General features: G+C 44.7%; 1 protein-coding gene across 1 annotated transcript in view; it reads right to left on the bottom strand.

Annotated features, from left to right (window-relative positions):
• Positions 1-426: 426 nt before the first annotated feature.
• Positions 427-16,611, bottom strand: part of LOC126094662 (steroid receptor seven-up, isoforms B/C) — a 527,180-nt gene continuing 510,995 nt past the window's right edge. The window contains exon 5 of the mRNA XM_049909169.1: positions 427-3,285. Within this exon, the coding sequence (XP_049765126.1) occupies positions 3,011-3,285 (275 nt within the window). The 3' untranslated portion in view covers positions 427-3,010. The remainder of the gene's footprint in view (positions 3,286-16,611) is intronic.

The raw sequence follows: 16,611 nt of genomic DNA, 5'->3' as shown, positions 1-16,611 counted from the left end.
AATCTTTTTAAGGCGTCTTTATCGTCCGATCATTATTTGACATCATCTTACCTTATGGTTTAAGCCTGCATCAGACTTCTTAACGTGAAACATTAATCTGCTGAAACCAGTAAAGTGAAATCAAAAATTTTGTGCAGCTGACGACTGATTTCATTTTAGTGAAAATAAATAATGTCGGTGTTTCCTGAATAGCAAAATACTTCTTAAGGTCAGTCCAAAACAGTTAATTAATTTTTTTTTGAAATGGAGCTCCCATTCCCGCTGTAGCAACATGATGAAAAAAAAGTAATATTGAACGATTTGTTGTCCCCATGTTACCCTCAGCTTTCTTATATTCCAATTTGCTTAATTACTGCATTCACTTTACTGAATTAGAGACAGGATTGTGAAATGAGGAGAAAGTATCATTAAAGAAAAACAAGTACCAAAAGTTTTCTGAGTAACATTTATTTTTTTATACTGTACAACTAGTATCACTGTACAAGAGTAAAAATGTTCATGACCTTGTAGAAAATCGAATTCAGGGATGAATAATAATTTATGAATCTGAATGCTCTCTTTGTATCACAATCTGATAATATACCAATTTTCATCTGAATGGTGCTTGTAATGTCATACAAGCACACACACACACACACATTTTTTTCAGTCACTGTTTTTCGCCGGTTTTTGTTTCCAAAAAGAAACTACAGTATTTACAACTTAAGAACATATTATTTTCCGTAAAAGGTAAACAACATCCACGCTACTCAATGAACTTCACTTCATGGAGACTCACATGAAACTGTGACTGGCCCAAATATTTGTTATACATATATTATATTTGATTGGGAAGATCTCTATTATAATTCACATAGTCTATCAAGTACCACTTATTTACACATAAAAACACTTCGCTTATATGGTTATTCTATATAATTTTATACAACCTGTACTGTTTTTTGATTTTTGGGTTTTTATAAAAAGGAAAGTATGTTTTAAAACTAAATGTTTTTAATTAAGTATGCAATGCACCGATGCGCATTATATCGTAGCTTTTCAATATCACATATCATCGATTCTTTTTTAAGCTTAGGGGGTAATTACAATCGTTGTTGCATCCGTTGCGACTTTCATGTACCCTCTGCGAGCTCATAGTTTATAAAATATCTTTTTTTCAATGGCACTGTTGTTGCAGTGGTACCTCTGAATGGCCTCTATTGTCATGAACTAGCGAATGGGTAACTGCTTCTACACTTAGACTTCCGTATCTCTTCCGCACAGGACTAGGGAAAGGCATGTCAAAAATATACCATGCATTCTTAAAGCATTTGGCAACAAAAACATGAACGACCGAATGGCGCCCCACTAGCAGAATCAGAAAACGATGAAAAACAACTTACTGTAACAAAGTGATAGTACATGGATTTGTACTACATACGAGCCAGTTTCTTGAGTTGCACCCTTTGTGCTTTTAAATTTTTTCACTAACCCACACCAAAATTAAAAGAATCCATTGTCATTTCATTAGAAGAAACGCATTTATGATCCTGCAATATTAAGTACATTCAACACGCGACCGCAACGAAATGCCATACAAAACTAAAAAGTAATGTGATGAGTAAATTTAGTAATACGTCACATTCTGTGTAAAGTGCGATCCTGCAGAAAATTTTATAAAATCGAAAAATATTGGAATCTGGCACTAATGAGAGTAAACATGTGCAGTTCAAACTTTCAGAATTAAGCTTTAGGTTAAGGAATCTTTTTCTTTTGTTGTTTTGTATTTGATAGCGTTGCATAAGTACACCCACGGAGCGAGTATTTAACTATATTTCCCAAAAAAACAAACTTTCTGTGCCGCGTTGCTTCTTTTAAGTACTCGCTAATTATTTTGTACTTGGGAGGTATTCACTCTATGAGCTTAAGAACACATTGCCTGCAAACTTAAACCGAAAATGAATTTCACAGGCTTGGACACCAGCACGATCCAATAAAAGGCAATAGTGACAGGAATCTGGATTACTTTTTTAACAAATGTTTGTGTTTCATTTTATGTGATGCACTACTGAATAACATTACAGAGATGGGTATCAAAAATAGGTGACATGTAGCTATATTTAATGTCAGAACATCCGATACAATGTTGTCTCTAGACTGGCACGATTTAGTAGACGGAAGATACATTCCCGGGGGTTAACAATTCTATTTTTGTAAGCAATATTTCGACGGCCGAGCTAGTGGCCTTCGTGAGGTGCTGCCGCTTGCACTCCGACCAGAAAAATACAAGTGAGAGGAACAGTGAGCACACCTGAGATCATCGCTCGCAGCACCAGACAAAGACGACTAGGTCGGCAGTTGAAAGAACGTGTAATTGAAAGAGAAACGGAAATAGTCAGTTCTGCCGAACATCCCAAAATATATCTTCCGCGGTAATGCTACTTATTCTCTTAGTGTAGGAGAACAAATTAATAGCGCAGTCAATAAAATACTATAGCAACGTAAACAGATGACTAAGGTATGAGACATTTAAAAAGATTTTGTTAGCTACATTGTGGAAAATGTTGCGGTAGTAATGGAAACAATGATTGAAGAATGTTTTTTCCAAAGCATTACTTTTAAATTCACTGAGAAGAAGGGGAGATCACGCTTTGGTGTACGGACAAGTATAGGAACCAATGAGTTGCCAGTAATGGGGATGATCACTAGAACAGTAGTTACAGCAGTTGCCGACGTCGTCCTTACGGAAGGATACTGGAAGCTAGACCACCGGTTAGTCGCGGCTACAGCTCGCGAGCTCACTGCGTCCCCACGCTGACCCACGGAGGCCACAGCGATGCCACGACGGCGTCCCTCCAGCGCACCCAGCGTCCCGGCACCGGTGGTGGACGCTCGGCCTGAGCGCGCGCGGCGGGTCCGCAGTGACGTCAGCACGGGCGGCCGCTCCGCCGGCTTCCGTCGGCTCCTCAGCGTGATCTCAGCGCCAGCAGCAGGGGGGCTAGGCCGAGGCCAGCTGCCGCCAGACGCTGTGTCACATGGTGGACATGTAGGGCCAGCTGAAGCTGCTGCCGCTCAGCAGCATGTCCCGGATCAGCGTCTCGATGGGCGTCTTGCCCACCAGCCGCACGAAGAACAGCTGCTCGATCACCTGCGAGCTGACCGTCCGCAGCGAGGGAAGGCGCAGCAGCAGCTTGCCGAAGCGCGTCGGCTGGTTAGGGTACTGCGTGCGGCAGTACTCCTCGAGCGCGCACTGCGACTTCTCCTGCAGGCCCTCGATGTGCGCCACGTCCGACAGGCCACACGCGTCTGCAACACACAAACGGAACGGCACACCATTAGCAACTCAGAAAGCACTGAGACACCAACTACAGTAAAAAAAAAACCATCTGTCTGAAAATCTACATTTACATACACGATGACAATTATTGAACTATATTAAATAATGAGGAAACTGTACCATCTAGTGAGCAAAATGTATGACCCTCAGAGTTCAAGAAGAACATAATAATCCCATTCCCAAAGTAAGCAGGTGTTGACAGCTGTGAAAATTACCGAACTATCAGTTTAATAAGTCACAGTTGCAAAATACTAACACGAATTGTTTAGACGAATGGAAAAACTGGTAGAAGCCGACCACCACAGGGAAGATCAGTTTGGATTCCGCAGAAATGTCGGAGCACGCGAAGCAATACTGACCCTAGGACTTATCTTAGAAGATAAATTAAGGAAAGCAAATCTACGTTTCTAGCATTTGTAGACTTAGAGAAAGCTTTCGACAGTGTTGACTGGAATGTTATCTGTCAAATTCTGAAGGTGGCAGGGATCAAATACAGGGAGCAAAAGACTATTTACAATTTGTACAGAAACCAGATGGCAGTTATAAGAGTCGAGGGGCATGAAAGGGAAGCAGTGGTTGGGAAGAGAGTGAGAAAGGGTTGTATCCTGTCCCCCACGTTATTCAATCTGTATATTGAGCAAGCAGTAAAGGAAACAAAAGATAAATTTGGAGTAGGAATCAAAAGCCAAAGTGATGAAATAAAAACTTTGAGGTTTGCCGATGACATTGTAATTCTGTCAGAGACAGCAAAGGACCTGGAAGAGCAGCTGGACGGAATTCTTTCGAGAGGATATAAGATGAACATCAACAAAAGCAAATCGAGGATAATGGAAAGTAACCGAATTAAATCAGGTGATGCTCAGGGAACTAGATCACGAAATGTGACACTTAAACTAGCAGATGAGTTTTGCTATTTGGGGAGCAAAATAACATGATGGTCGAAGTGGAAAGGACATAAGGACTGGCCATGGCAAGAAAAGCGTTTCTGAAGAAGAGAAATTTGTTAAGATCGAGTATAGATTCAAGTGTCAGGAAGTCTTTTCTGTAATTTGTATGGAGTGTAGAAATCAATGGAAGTGAAACATGGGACGATAAATGGACAAGAAGAGAACAGAGGCTTTCGAAATGTGGTGTTAGAGAAGAATGGTGAAGATTAGGTTGCTAGATCACGTAGCTAATGAGAAGGTACTGAACAGAATTGGGGAGAAGAGGAATTTGTGGCACAACTTGACTAGAAGAAGGGTAGGACACGTTCTGAAGCATCAAGGGATCATCAATTTAGTACTGGAGGGAAGCGTGGAGGGTAAAAATCGTAGAGGGAGACAAAGGAATGAATACACTAAGCAGACTCAGAAAGATGTAGGTTGCAATAGTCATTCGGAGATGAACAAATTTGCACAGGGTAGAGTAGCATGGAAAACTGTATAAAACCAGTGTTTGAACTGAAGACCACAACAACAATGAAATTCAATCGTCATAATTTCTGAACGGTTTGCGTTAGGACGTTCAAACTGCACGGTTGACCGCGGGCCCTGATGGGAATTAGTATGCGCATGTATGGTTTGGTTTAGCGACGAAGTCCACTTCATTTGGACGGGTTCGTCAACAAGCAAAACTGGCGCATTTGGGGGACTGAGAATACGCATTTCGCGATCGAGAAGTCTCTTCAACCTCAACGGGTGACTGTGTGATGTGCAATGTCCAGTGGCGGAATAATCGAAAGACTGATCAGGTGAGAGTTGGGTGGAGAAGCTGATGAGGAGTCAAGGGAGCCGAGTGCTGGTTGGGACATCGGCGCGGCGCGGCCCGCTGACCCGCGGCGCGGCCCCAGCGATCAGAATAGATTGGAGCGGTCGGCCCGTGACGTGACGTGACGTGACGTGACGTGACGCGAGGCATGACGCAGGGTGGGCGCCCTTGATTGTCCAGCCATCAGTCGGCGAGTTCGGCTGCGACGCATTCGCAACAAGGCGCGCAGCCGGCCGTCCCAGACAACGGGCAGGTCTGTCGCTTCAACAGCAGCGCGTAAACTCCGCAGGGAGCTCAGCCCAGGGCACGTCCAGGGCCGGCCGTGTGTGTACAGCTGCGCTCAAAGGACAAAATGTTAGCCGCGTGCCGGCCGTGGTGGCCAAGCGGTTAAAGGCGCTACAGTCTGGAACCGCGCGGCCGCTACGGTCGCAGGTTCGAATCCTGCCTCCGGCATGGATGTGTGTGATGTCCTTAGGTTAGTTAGGTTTAAGTAGTTCTAAGTTCTAGGGGTCTGATGACCTTAGAAGTTAAGTCCCATAGTGCTCAGAGCCATTTTTTTTGTTAGCCGCGTCCTCGTAAGAGCGCTGTAGATGATGTTCCACAAACTAAAACGATAAAAGATGTCCGAACTTCTGACAAAAATAGGTGTAAACTGAACAGAATGGCGGATATGATATGCGCAAGATGAAAGAAGTAACGATAAGACTGAAACAGCAAGAATCAAGTTCTCGATTTAAAAAAGGTTGTGAGACAGGGAAGTGGTCTTTGGCTTCAGCTATTCAAACTATACTTCAAAGGAGCCAAGACGAATATACACTGAAGAGCCAAAGAAACTGGTACGCCTGCCTAATGTCGTGTAGAGTACACAGAAGTGCCGCATCACGACGTGGCATGGACTAGACCTATGTCTGAAGTAGTGCTGGAGGGGACGGACACCACGAACCTTGCAGCGCTGTCTAGAAATCCGTAAGAGTACCAGTGGTGGAAATCACTCATGAACAGCACGGTTCCAAGGCATCCCAGATATGCTCAATAATGTTTTTGTCTGGGAATTTTTGTGGAGTGTTTAAACTGAGAAGAGCGTTCCTGGAGCCACTCTGTAGCAATTCTGGACGTGTGGGGTGCCGGACTGTCCTGCTGGAATTGCCCAAGTCCGTCGGAATGCACAATGAACATGCATGGATGCAGGTGATCAGACAGGGTGCTTACGTACTTGTCACCTGTCAGAGTCGTATCTAGACGTATCAGGGATCGCATATCACTCCAACTGCACACGCCCGACACCATTACAGAGCCTCCTCCAGCTTGAACAGTCCTCTGCTGACATGCAGGTTCCATGGATTCATGTGGTTGGCTCCATACCCGTACACGTCCATCCGCTCGATATAATTTGAAGCGAGACTCGTCCGTCTAGGCAACATAATTCCAGTCATCAACAGTCCAATGTCGGTGTCGACGGACCCAGACGAGGCGTAAAGCTCTGTGTCGTGCAGCCACGAAGGGTACACGGGTGGGCCTTCGGCTCCGAAAGCCCATATCGACGATGTTTCGTTGAATGGTTCGCACGCTGACACTTGCTGATGGCCCAGCAATGAAATCTGCAGCAATTCACGGAAGGGTTGCACTTCCGTCACGTTGAACGATTCTCTTCAGTCGTCGTTGGTCCCGTTCTTGCAGAATCTTTTTCCGGCCGCAGCGATCTCGGAGATTTGATGTTTTACCGGATCCCTGATATTCACGGTTCACTCGTGAATTGGTCGTACGGGAAAACCCGCACTGCATCGTTACCTCGTTGATGTGTCCCATCGCTCGTGCGCCGACTATAAAACCACGTTCAAACTCACTTAAATCGTCATAACATGCTATTGAAGCAGCAGCAACCTTTCTAACAACTCCGCCAGAGACTTGCTGTCTTATATAGGCGTTGCCGACCGCAGCGCCATATTCTGCCTGTGTACATGTCTCTGTATTTCAATCATGCCTATACCAGTTTCTTTGGCACTTCAGTGTATATGATACGCACAAGATGCAACGAGGAACAATAAGACTGAAACAGCGAGAATCAAATTATCGAATTAAAAAGGTTGTAAGACAGGATCGTAGTCTTTAGCTTCTGCTGTTCAAACTATTCTTCGAATAAGCAAAGATTGTTAGAAAAGAAAGCTTAATGAGTGAGATTAAAATTCAGGATGAGAGGATAACAGTAATAAGATTCGTTGATGACTCTGCTATCCTCAGTGAAAGTTAAAAAGATTTACAAGACGTGTTGAATGGAATGAACAGTCTAAGAATGCGGATTGAAAGTTAACTAATGAGGAGTAGGAGAAATGAGATTATCGATAAACTTAACGTGAAAACTGGGGTGCCACGAAGAAGATGAAGGAATTCCGCTACATTGGAAGGAAAATAACAAACGACGGACGAAATAAGGAGGACATAAGTAGGAGACTGGCGCAGGCATTCCTGGCCGAGAGAGGTGTGCTAGTGTTAAACGTTACCTTTAATGTGAAGAAGAAATTTTTTAGAATATACGTCTCGAGCACAGCATTGTTTGACACAGAAATACGGACTGTGAGAAAAAAGGAAAAGTAGATACTTCGAAGCGTTTGAGATGTGGTGCGATAGAAGAATGTTGAAACTCAGGGCCGGCCGGAGTGGCCGTGCGGTTCTAGGCGCTACAGTCTGGAACCGAGCGACCGGTACGGTCGCAGGTTCGAATCCTGCCTCGGGCATGGATGTGTGTGATGTCCTTAGGTTAGTTAGGTTTAATTAGTTCTAGGTTCTAGGCGACTGATGACTTCAGAAGTTAAGTCGCATAGTGCTCAGAGCCGTTTGAACCATTTGAAAATCAGGTGGACTGAAGGGTCAAGAAGTTAAACGAATATTAGTTGGGACCTTACACACATGTACCCACTTCATGTACTGTTATTTTAAAGACGGGCATTTTACTTAGCAAACACTGGATGGTTTGAGAATGGGTATAGCCCAAAACCGGTCACCGACTAAATAAACATCCATTTTAGTTGCAAATATTGTCTCTTTTTACGTCAGAATCAGAGTGGTTTCGTAAGTACCTTCCGCAACAATCCGTAAGGTGGCCTGTGAAAAACAGAGTCAGATGTATACCTACGCGTTGCGCTCTATCGCTAAAGGACCGTGCATAAGCTTTGTTTAACGTTCCCTAAACGCTATTATACTACACGATAAGAAAAGAATGAGAGCAGCGGTGACGCAGTCGACATTCAAGACTCGATCGTAACAATAAGTCTATATAAAACGCATACGATGCGACGGCGTAAGACGTAACGTGTGGCGTACATTCAGAGGTGAGGGGACCAGATGGCGCAACGGTGCGGTACAGCGGCCACTATATCACTCGGCCAACTTGCCGCTTTGCCTCCGAACTGGAAATTAAAAGTCTTGAAAGGCATCGGGAGACGGAAGCTGTGGCCGTATATGGGCGGCGGCGCCTTCCACCCGCGAGAAACTGCCAATATTGGTGCGGTGGCGCGCAACACTCTGTCTTGTGGCTCCTGCCTTGGTCAGACACGTGCCGCGCCGCACTGGGCTCGTTAATTTTAATTGCGGCGCGTCGCGGTCGTATTCCTGGCATTGACTCATCTCGAAATTACGACACGGCAGGAGCGCAGGCAGCACACTGGCGCCGTACTTCAGCGCTTCCGCCACTCCCCCTCCCCCGCTCGTACGTGGCAGGTGCGCGCGTCTTCCATTGCCCGGACTCGTTGGGAATCTACAGACCACTCGTATTTTATAGCGCGAAACATCACAAGCAAACTCCTAATCTTAGTGGATTCCAGCCGTTAACTCTTTTTTCTTTGCTTCATTCGAGTCATCCTTTGCGCGCAAACATGGTAGCAGTTATTGGTCCACAAAACCATTCATACGTCCTATTTCGTTCACCAGTAACCCCCAGCCGCTCTCCCCACAAACGATCCTTTAATGAATCGAACTTACAACTACGGAAACAGCTAATTTCTCACACACCTTGACGTTTCTGACTTCATATCTCTCGAACTACAATTTTGAGGCCATTTTCAGCGTCATACATTTTTACCGTCTGCTAAATGTATTGTGAATGGACATAGTAGTAAAGAAATAATAAATTAAACTTTCATGCCTGATACTGGCGTTTTACAACATGAACGGTGAAAATGTAGTAAGCGATAACCCCTTTCCCTTTCATTATTTAGTGGACAGCGACCAATAATCCCGTAAACGTTTGAAATTATGTGCGATGTCTATTGTAAGCGGTTAACTGCTCCCACTCTCAAATAATGGATGAATATACGGCACCTCTCATTAAATTAAATAAACCGTAACTGTTATCCAATTATGAACAAAAGAAATTTCCAAAAAAAGTATGCTTTTGTACTCTTAAACATATATAAAACAAGCAGAAAATTATATTTCGCTTTCATTAAACTATCCTCCCTTGGGCTCTATGACAGTCTCACACCATAATTACTCTACCGCGCAAACACTGGGGCTACACTCGTCTGGTATGAGACGTTCCCGGGGAGGGGGAGATCCACCGTGGGCGGAACCGCACAATAACCTTCGTTCGGTGTGGAGTGGCGGTGGGGTGGACGGACTGCTGTGGCCTGTTGTGGCATTGTGAACCACTGGGGACGAAGCCTCTCCGTCGTTTCTAGGTTCCCGGTTCAATACACAATACACACAGTGACACAGCTAAACAAACATAGCAGTTCAAGTAACTATTTTGTAAATACACAACACTCCTCTGGATAATATTGCATGTAGACGAAAACGAACTCCTATACCTGATAGCATTATCAATGTTGTACTATTTCTTTGCTCACTGAACAATAGCAATGCATATGGTATCTACAGGGAATTAGAAGTCAGTTATTAGATTTATTGAAATTAACTAATGCTAGGGCAGTCGGGGTAATTTGCGCAATGCCAGTTACGCAGTCCCAAGACACATACACGGTTTCTGACTGAAATAAGGAAGATCATACCTCTTAAAGAGTAGATTTTGAAAGCATTTTAAATTTCGTCTGTAATTATACGCAACACTGAATATCAAAGTTTTGTCGCTCTTGAAAGCCGTTCGAAAGACAATCTGTAACAGGGCTTGTGTGACCATTTTAGCCATTTAGTTACATAAATTCGAAAATAACAGTGGGAGACATGTGAATGTCGTAAATACTCTATCATGGGGCAATACACGGCAGTGCATTCGCTGTGCACAAAAGACAGCACGTATAGGATTCCCCATTCTGTTTCCACCAAAATCAAGAGGAGAGATTACAGCTTAAAGCCCCATCATGAGAGGCAGAGCACCATCTCGGAATCGGGAAGGATGGGAAAGGAAATCGTCGTCACCCTTTCGAAGGAACCAACTCGGGCATTCGCCTCAAACGAAGTAGGAAAATCACGGAAATATTCATTTTGGATAACCGGATAGAAATTTGAAGCGACGTGCTCCGGAATGCCGGTCCATTGTTTTCCCAATGCACCCCGCTCGGTGCGTTCAGTAGAATCAGACCAGTTGCAAACAGCAAGTTGTCACAAACGGAAGTTTGCAGACCATTTTAACAGTGCGTACATTGTGCCATAACAGTCCTGCGAATCAATCCACAGGAATGTGAGGGGACTTACTGACGCTAGTATAAATGCATACTAAGTGCTATTACCGAACGATAACATAGCAGAAATTGCTCCGAACGTCCTGACAAATACCCGACACAACACAAGGTATATTTTATTTACGCATCGTTTAGTAGGTAATCTTCCAGTTTCATCATGAAAACAGTTTCAGATGGCTCTGAGCACTATGGGACTTAACATCTATGGTCATCAGTCCCCTAGAACTTAGAACTACTTAAACCTAACTAACCTAAGGACGTCACACGCATCCATGCCCGAGGCAGGATTCGATCCTGCAACCGAAGCGGTCGCGTGGTTCGAGACTGTAGTGTCCAGAACCGCACGGCCACACCGAGAACAGTTTCGTAACGATATATTTTACTGCCGGAGTCACTTATTTCGTGGTAAGACTTACTGTGCAATATTCAGGTGTTGTGGCAACACTTTAGCTGTTGGGTATCCATATTTTAATTTTTCAAGTATTCGTCGGTGACAGTCCTGCAAACCGACCTCACGACAGATAGAAGCTCCTTCCACAACGAACATTACTCTTTCCTCAGCTCCAGAAAGCAGCTGGGTTGCTACAGACACGTTGATTTCGGCTGCGCGTGCGAAGGACGAGTTTATAATTTAGTTCCCCAATATCGGAGCGCCCTTTCTTAAAATCGGGTTCATCGAAACCACTCTTCCGTTCTAGACTGCTTTTAGAACGGCAGACGTCGTGAACGCTTTTAGAAGCAGAGTCTGACTTAATTACGTTATAAACTTTTACTCCAAATTTTGCGTTTCCAACTGAAATTAAAGTTCGATTCTCACCATCTTGCTAATTAATGAAATTGGTCACAAACTCCAGAAAAATGTTGGAAATTACAGTCCACTTCTACGAAGAGCGTTTAAAAATCAGAAGAAGGTATTTTAGTAAGTAATTCTGTGATCGAATAATAGCAGGTAATCTTTAATTACTGTTCACAATTTTATAAATGTAACCATGTTATCATATGTACCATGACATATTTTCGTGGTTTCCACCACATACTGAGTTTAGTTGAACAAGCCTTTCCCCATATAAACCCCATATACATACGCTATATTAGTTAACCTGTATCCTATCATGAGTAAAACAGGAAAGTAAAAGATTGAAAAATTCACCATTGGGAATGCAAAAATTTTAGTTGAAATGATTATCTAAAATGATTTATCTGTTATATACATGTCTTGTGCGTGCATGTTCGATGACAAGAAAATGTGTGTGTGTGTGTGTGTGTGTGTGTGTGTGTGTGTGTGTGTGTGTGTTTGTGCGTGTGTGAAGGCAGGGTGGAGGGTTAGAAGACTGGCTGCATGTCTGTGGTATTAAGAGGCGAAATAGGCACAGCTCGAGAGGTAAGTCTGGTTTCTACCTTCATTGTTCCAATAACGCGTTGTGCAGCTAACTGAAATTGACATTGAAGTTAGATGTTCACGCACACAACAATGTACTTCAAGGGAAATGTGACACTGTAGTATATAAAGCACTTCAGACTATAGATGGCGAAAAAAGACCTCTTACACTGTACGATTCAAAGCCGTATTTCACTGACCGATCTATCGCAAAAACCATGTTCTTTTTTCTCTCTGTGTGACTTTCCACGACTATATCCATCATTCGGAGTCAGCTCATTACTGCCCTTCTTATATAAATTATTTGCGCAGTCAGAGTTCTTTTTATACCGTATGTTCTACCCGGTACTAAGACAAGCGAGTGTTTCTGCAACAGGCGTCATTACGGCAGCGTGATAGGCAAACGCGTAAACCCGTCCGACCCCTTTTACGTCCACCAAGGTAGAGCGCGCAACCCACTTCTTGCATGCGTGCTCTCACCTAATAGCACTGACGTCAGCCTTGTTTTCCTTCCTCTTCTGGATGGGTGTTAATTTCCTGAACCGTGACAAGCAAATGCGTCTCTTTATTACTATTAACTAAAAGCTCTATTACACTTTTAGAGCTATGTGCGTTTGTGAACGCATGGCCACTTTTCAGATATGCATTAAGGCATTTATTCTTTCCGCTGAGAACTTTAAAGTCACAGAAGTCTGACGGGAACCTTTATTTACAAGCATAGTCGTCAAAAAAACCTGATTAGGACGTCTAAGAGCTAGTTGGCACGCTCCTTTATACGTCACGTGCATTTTCAAACCAGTAGGTTATTGCTGTTATGATTTTTATTCGTTGTTATTTGACAAGTGGATTATGACAGCCGGCCGCGGTGGTCTAGCGGTTCTGGCGCTGCAGTTCGGAACCGCGGGACTGCTACGGTCGCAGGTTCGAATCCTGCCTCGGGCATGGGTGTGTGTGATGTCCTTAGGTTAGTTAGGTTTAAGTAGTTCTAAGTTCTAGGGGACTTATGACCTAAGATGTTGAGTTCCATAGTGCTCAGAGCCATTTGAACCATTTTTTTTTTATTATGACTGCAACGCAAGAATTTGCTGGTCACCTCGTGCACCTACATTCAATCAGTTCCATGACTGTTTACTTAGGGAAAGAAAAACCTTTTGTTTTCGTCCGTCTCCCTGCCAACTGGCAAAGAGTATTCCAATGTTTTCTGCAAAGCACTCGTATAAAACATGTCCCGCTTGAAACGACGCACCTTCCTTTTAAAGGTACGTCCAGGGCTAATGTACTTTTTTGAGAGATATATTGGTACACATTCAATCTGTTCATGTTTCTTTGGCGAACCCAGAAACGAAGGAAGGTTGTATAAACCTTTCATCAAGATGACTCTAATTCGAGGCGGAAATATTACATCAATCGACAAATTAGCTACAATAATTCGTTTCAATATTTTGTATTATTTGGTACGAAATTCTGAGTTGCGGTACTCAGTGGCAGTTCTTAGTTTCACTGTAACTTGTGCGACATGCTACCAATTGCACTTCGGGATAGACAGAATAATTTCATTAAGTTTGTTGTATCTGCGGGAGAATTCTGAAACGGATACGTTCTTTGTTGAGTTCGAGGGATTTTTTGTATTTAACAAGACTTTATTACTGTGAAAGCTAGTAGGCATATATGTAGCACATGCAGATTCCATTAGAAGTGCCAGTTTATTTTTAGTCTTTACGTTGGGGATATTTCTGAGGAAAATTGAGGGTTTTTTTTTTTTTTGACTAAAGTTCAGTCTTGATCACTCATGTATGTTTTAATGATATAGGTAACCGGTTTCGGTTCTTTCTACAGAACCATCATCAGACCTATGGCTCCCTTAGGATGGTAGGCGGTGCTCTCCTTACTGCTACGCAGTCGACTGCGTAGCAGTGAGGAGAGCTCCGCCTACCATCCTAAGGGAGCCATAGGTCTGATGATGGTTCTGTAGAAAGAACCGAAACCGGTTACCTATATCATTAAAACATACATGAGTGATCAAGACTGAACTTTAGTCAAAATATAACAATTAATTGATCACTGCTTTCCAAAAATGTTTACCAAAATTGTGCAAAATTGAGGGTATTCATTGTAAATCATACCACACGCATGTATGATTGTAAGGCAAACCGGGCAAGAACTTCGGTGATTCAAAATGGTTCAAATGGCTCTGAGCACTATGGGACTTAACATCTGAGGTCATCAGTCCCCTGGAGCTTAGAACTACTTAAACCTAACTAACCTAAGAGCATCACACACATCCATGCCCAAGGCAGGATTCGAACCTGCGACCGTGGCGGTCGCACGGTTCCAGACTGAAGCGCCTAGGACCGCTCGGCCACACCGGCCGGCAGCAGACATGGCATTTGTTGTTTGGAGATGGAATGTGTTGACATTTCTCCGTAGCCCAAGACACTCCAGGTAGTATTTTGCCTAAAAATTAGTTGGTTTCGCCAAATTCCAACCAAACTGTCACATTCCAACATATCCTAGCTCTCGGGGTAAGATACAGACCCTCAGACACCATATCTAGTCTTTTACTTTCACATTCGTTCAGAAACGAACTATCACTCTCCTAGACCTCGACCTAACATACAGATCAGTTTGTCGGCACAATTAGTTTCTTTGCTATGACATTCGTTGGTTCCGCAAAGGAATGTCTGTCCAAAGATGTTTCCTTCCGCTCAAGTGTTCCAAGCCCATGGCAAGTAAGCAAATAAACAAAACTCCTGGTGGGCCAGTTGGGAGCGACTGCCGGCCGGAGTGGCCGAGCGGTTCTAGGCGCTACAGTCTGGAACCGCGCGTCAGCTACGGTCGCAGGTTCGAATCCTGCCGCGGGCATGGATGTGTGCCATGTCCTTAGGTTAGTTAGGTTTAAGTAGTTCTCAGTTCTAGGGGACTGATGACCCCAGAAGTAGAGTCCCATAGTGCTCGGAGCAATTTGAACCATTTTTTTTTGGGAGCGAATGACCGCTTTGTCGTCCTCTGACGCTCGCGTTATTGGATGCGTTATGGAGGAGCACCGGGGTCCACACACCGACTTTCGAATCGCTGTCGGCTTTCGAGGTCTATGAGCCGCTGCTTCTCATCGACGTAGCTGCCAAATTGGGCTTAAGAGGCTGAGTGCACCCCACACCAGTCCTCACGCCAAGGAAAAATCGCTGGCAGTAAGCTGAATTATCTGAGGTGCTCCACATAATAGCCAGACACGTTGATCATTGTGCTATGGGGGCGGACAACCTCCTGGACTTGAAAATAAGGCGAATTAGGTTGTTAGGCCGCTTCACATTCCTCTTCAATATTCGACGTTTCGATCCCTCTACTGGGAACTTCTTCAGGATCTTTAGGTGTCGAACTTAGCTGTTATATCCTGAAGATAATCTCAGCAGAGAGGACGAAACGTCGGCTGTTAAGAAGGAACTTGAAGAGCGTCATGATGCGACCTGAGAGCCTAGAAGATCTAACTTTTGCATATCACGATTCTTCCGTCAGCGATTTGAGAGTTTGCGCTCTGTTTTAGACGGTCGGCGACACCGAAGTAATACGATCGAGAGCGGCGCCATTACAGACACCCTGCAGGGGGGCGATTACAGCAAAGGTGAGCGCCGGCGACGCCGGCCTGCTGACGTCAGAGACGTACATTGTCCTATTATTAGGATGGGCGTCTCCAGCGCCGCTGATTGCCCCAGGAATGCGCAGGGGGTGGGGGTGGGCTAGGGGAAGGGAGGGGGTGAGGCGGAACGGCGCGGCCGGCTCCTCTCTCGCCTTTTTTTGTTCTGCTCGTTTAAGCGGAACGATGAAAACCGTGTGACGTCGCGCAGCATCACAGCTGGGCTGCGTTCTCAGCAATTGTGCAACGTGAGGAACGGCGCCGCGGAAGAAAACGTGGCGGGGACAGAGAGAGAGGCGGTGAGGAGGGGAGGGGGGGGGGGGGGGAGAGACAGAAAGACAGCGAAGGAGGACGGGGGAAAAACAAACGAGCAAGGACAGCCGCCGCGCCGCGCCACTAATTGCCCCAACTGGCCATCGGCTCAATTTTTGCTGCGCTGCTCCGCGATTGGCGGGAGAGGCGCTGCAGGCCAACTGCCTCCGGCGGTTACAGCCGCGCCACAAGTGATTTCTATCGCCGGCAACGGCGAGCTCTTGTCACGGCGCGACTTGTTTTGCATTTGCATAACGCTGTGTTGTTGTTGCAAAACACACACTTGGCGGTGTGGGCAACGGTGACTCACCCGCTGGCGCGCGGCTTCTATTCTACCAGGCAGCGGGCGTATTTTTGTCGCCACTGCGCTAATGACTGCTCTAGAAACACGTGCACGAACTACATATTGTTATAAAATATGATGGATATTGTTAATCAGGTGGAACTTTGTGGTCAAAAGATTGTTACGGAACTTTTATATGGACTATCCCCGATAGCTTGAGGTGTGTAGTGACTCTGTCGTACACACGACTGTTCAAATGTTCAAATGGTTCAAATGGCTCTGAGCACTATGGGACTTAACAGCTGTGGT

The sequence above is a fragment of the Schistocerca cancellata genome, chromosome 8, assembly GCF_023864275.1.
Source record: "Schistocerca cancellata isolate TAMUIC-IGC-003103 chromosome 8, iqSchCanc2.1, whole genome shotgun sequence".
NCBI classification, from domain to species: domain Eukaryota; kingdom Metazoa; phylum Arthropoda; class Insecta; order Orthoptera; family Acrididae; genus Schistocerca; species Schistocerca cancellata.
The sequence above is the reverse complement of the archived record's forward strand: the minus strand, read 5'-3'. Positions and strand labels throughout refer to the sequence as shown.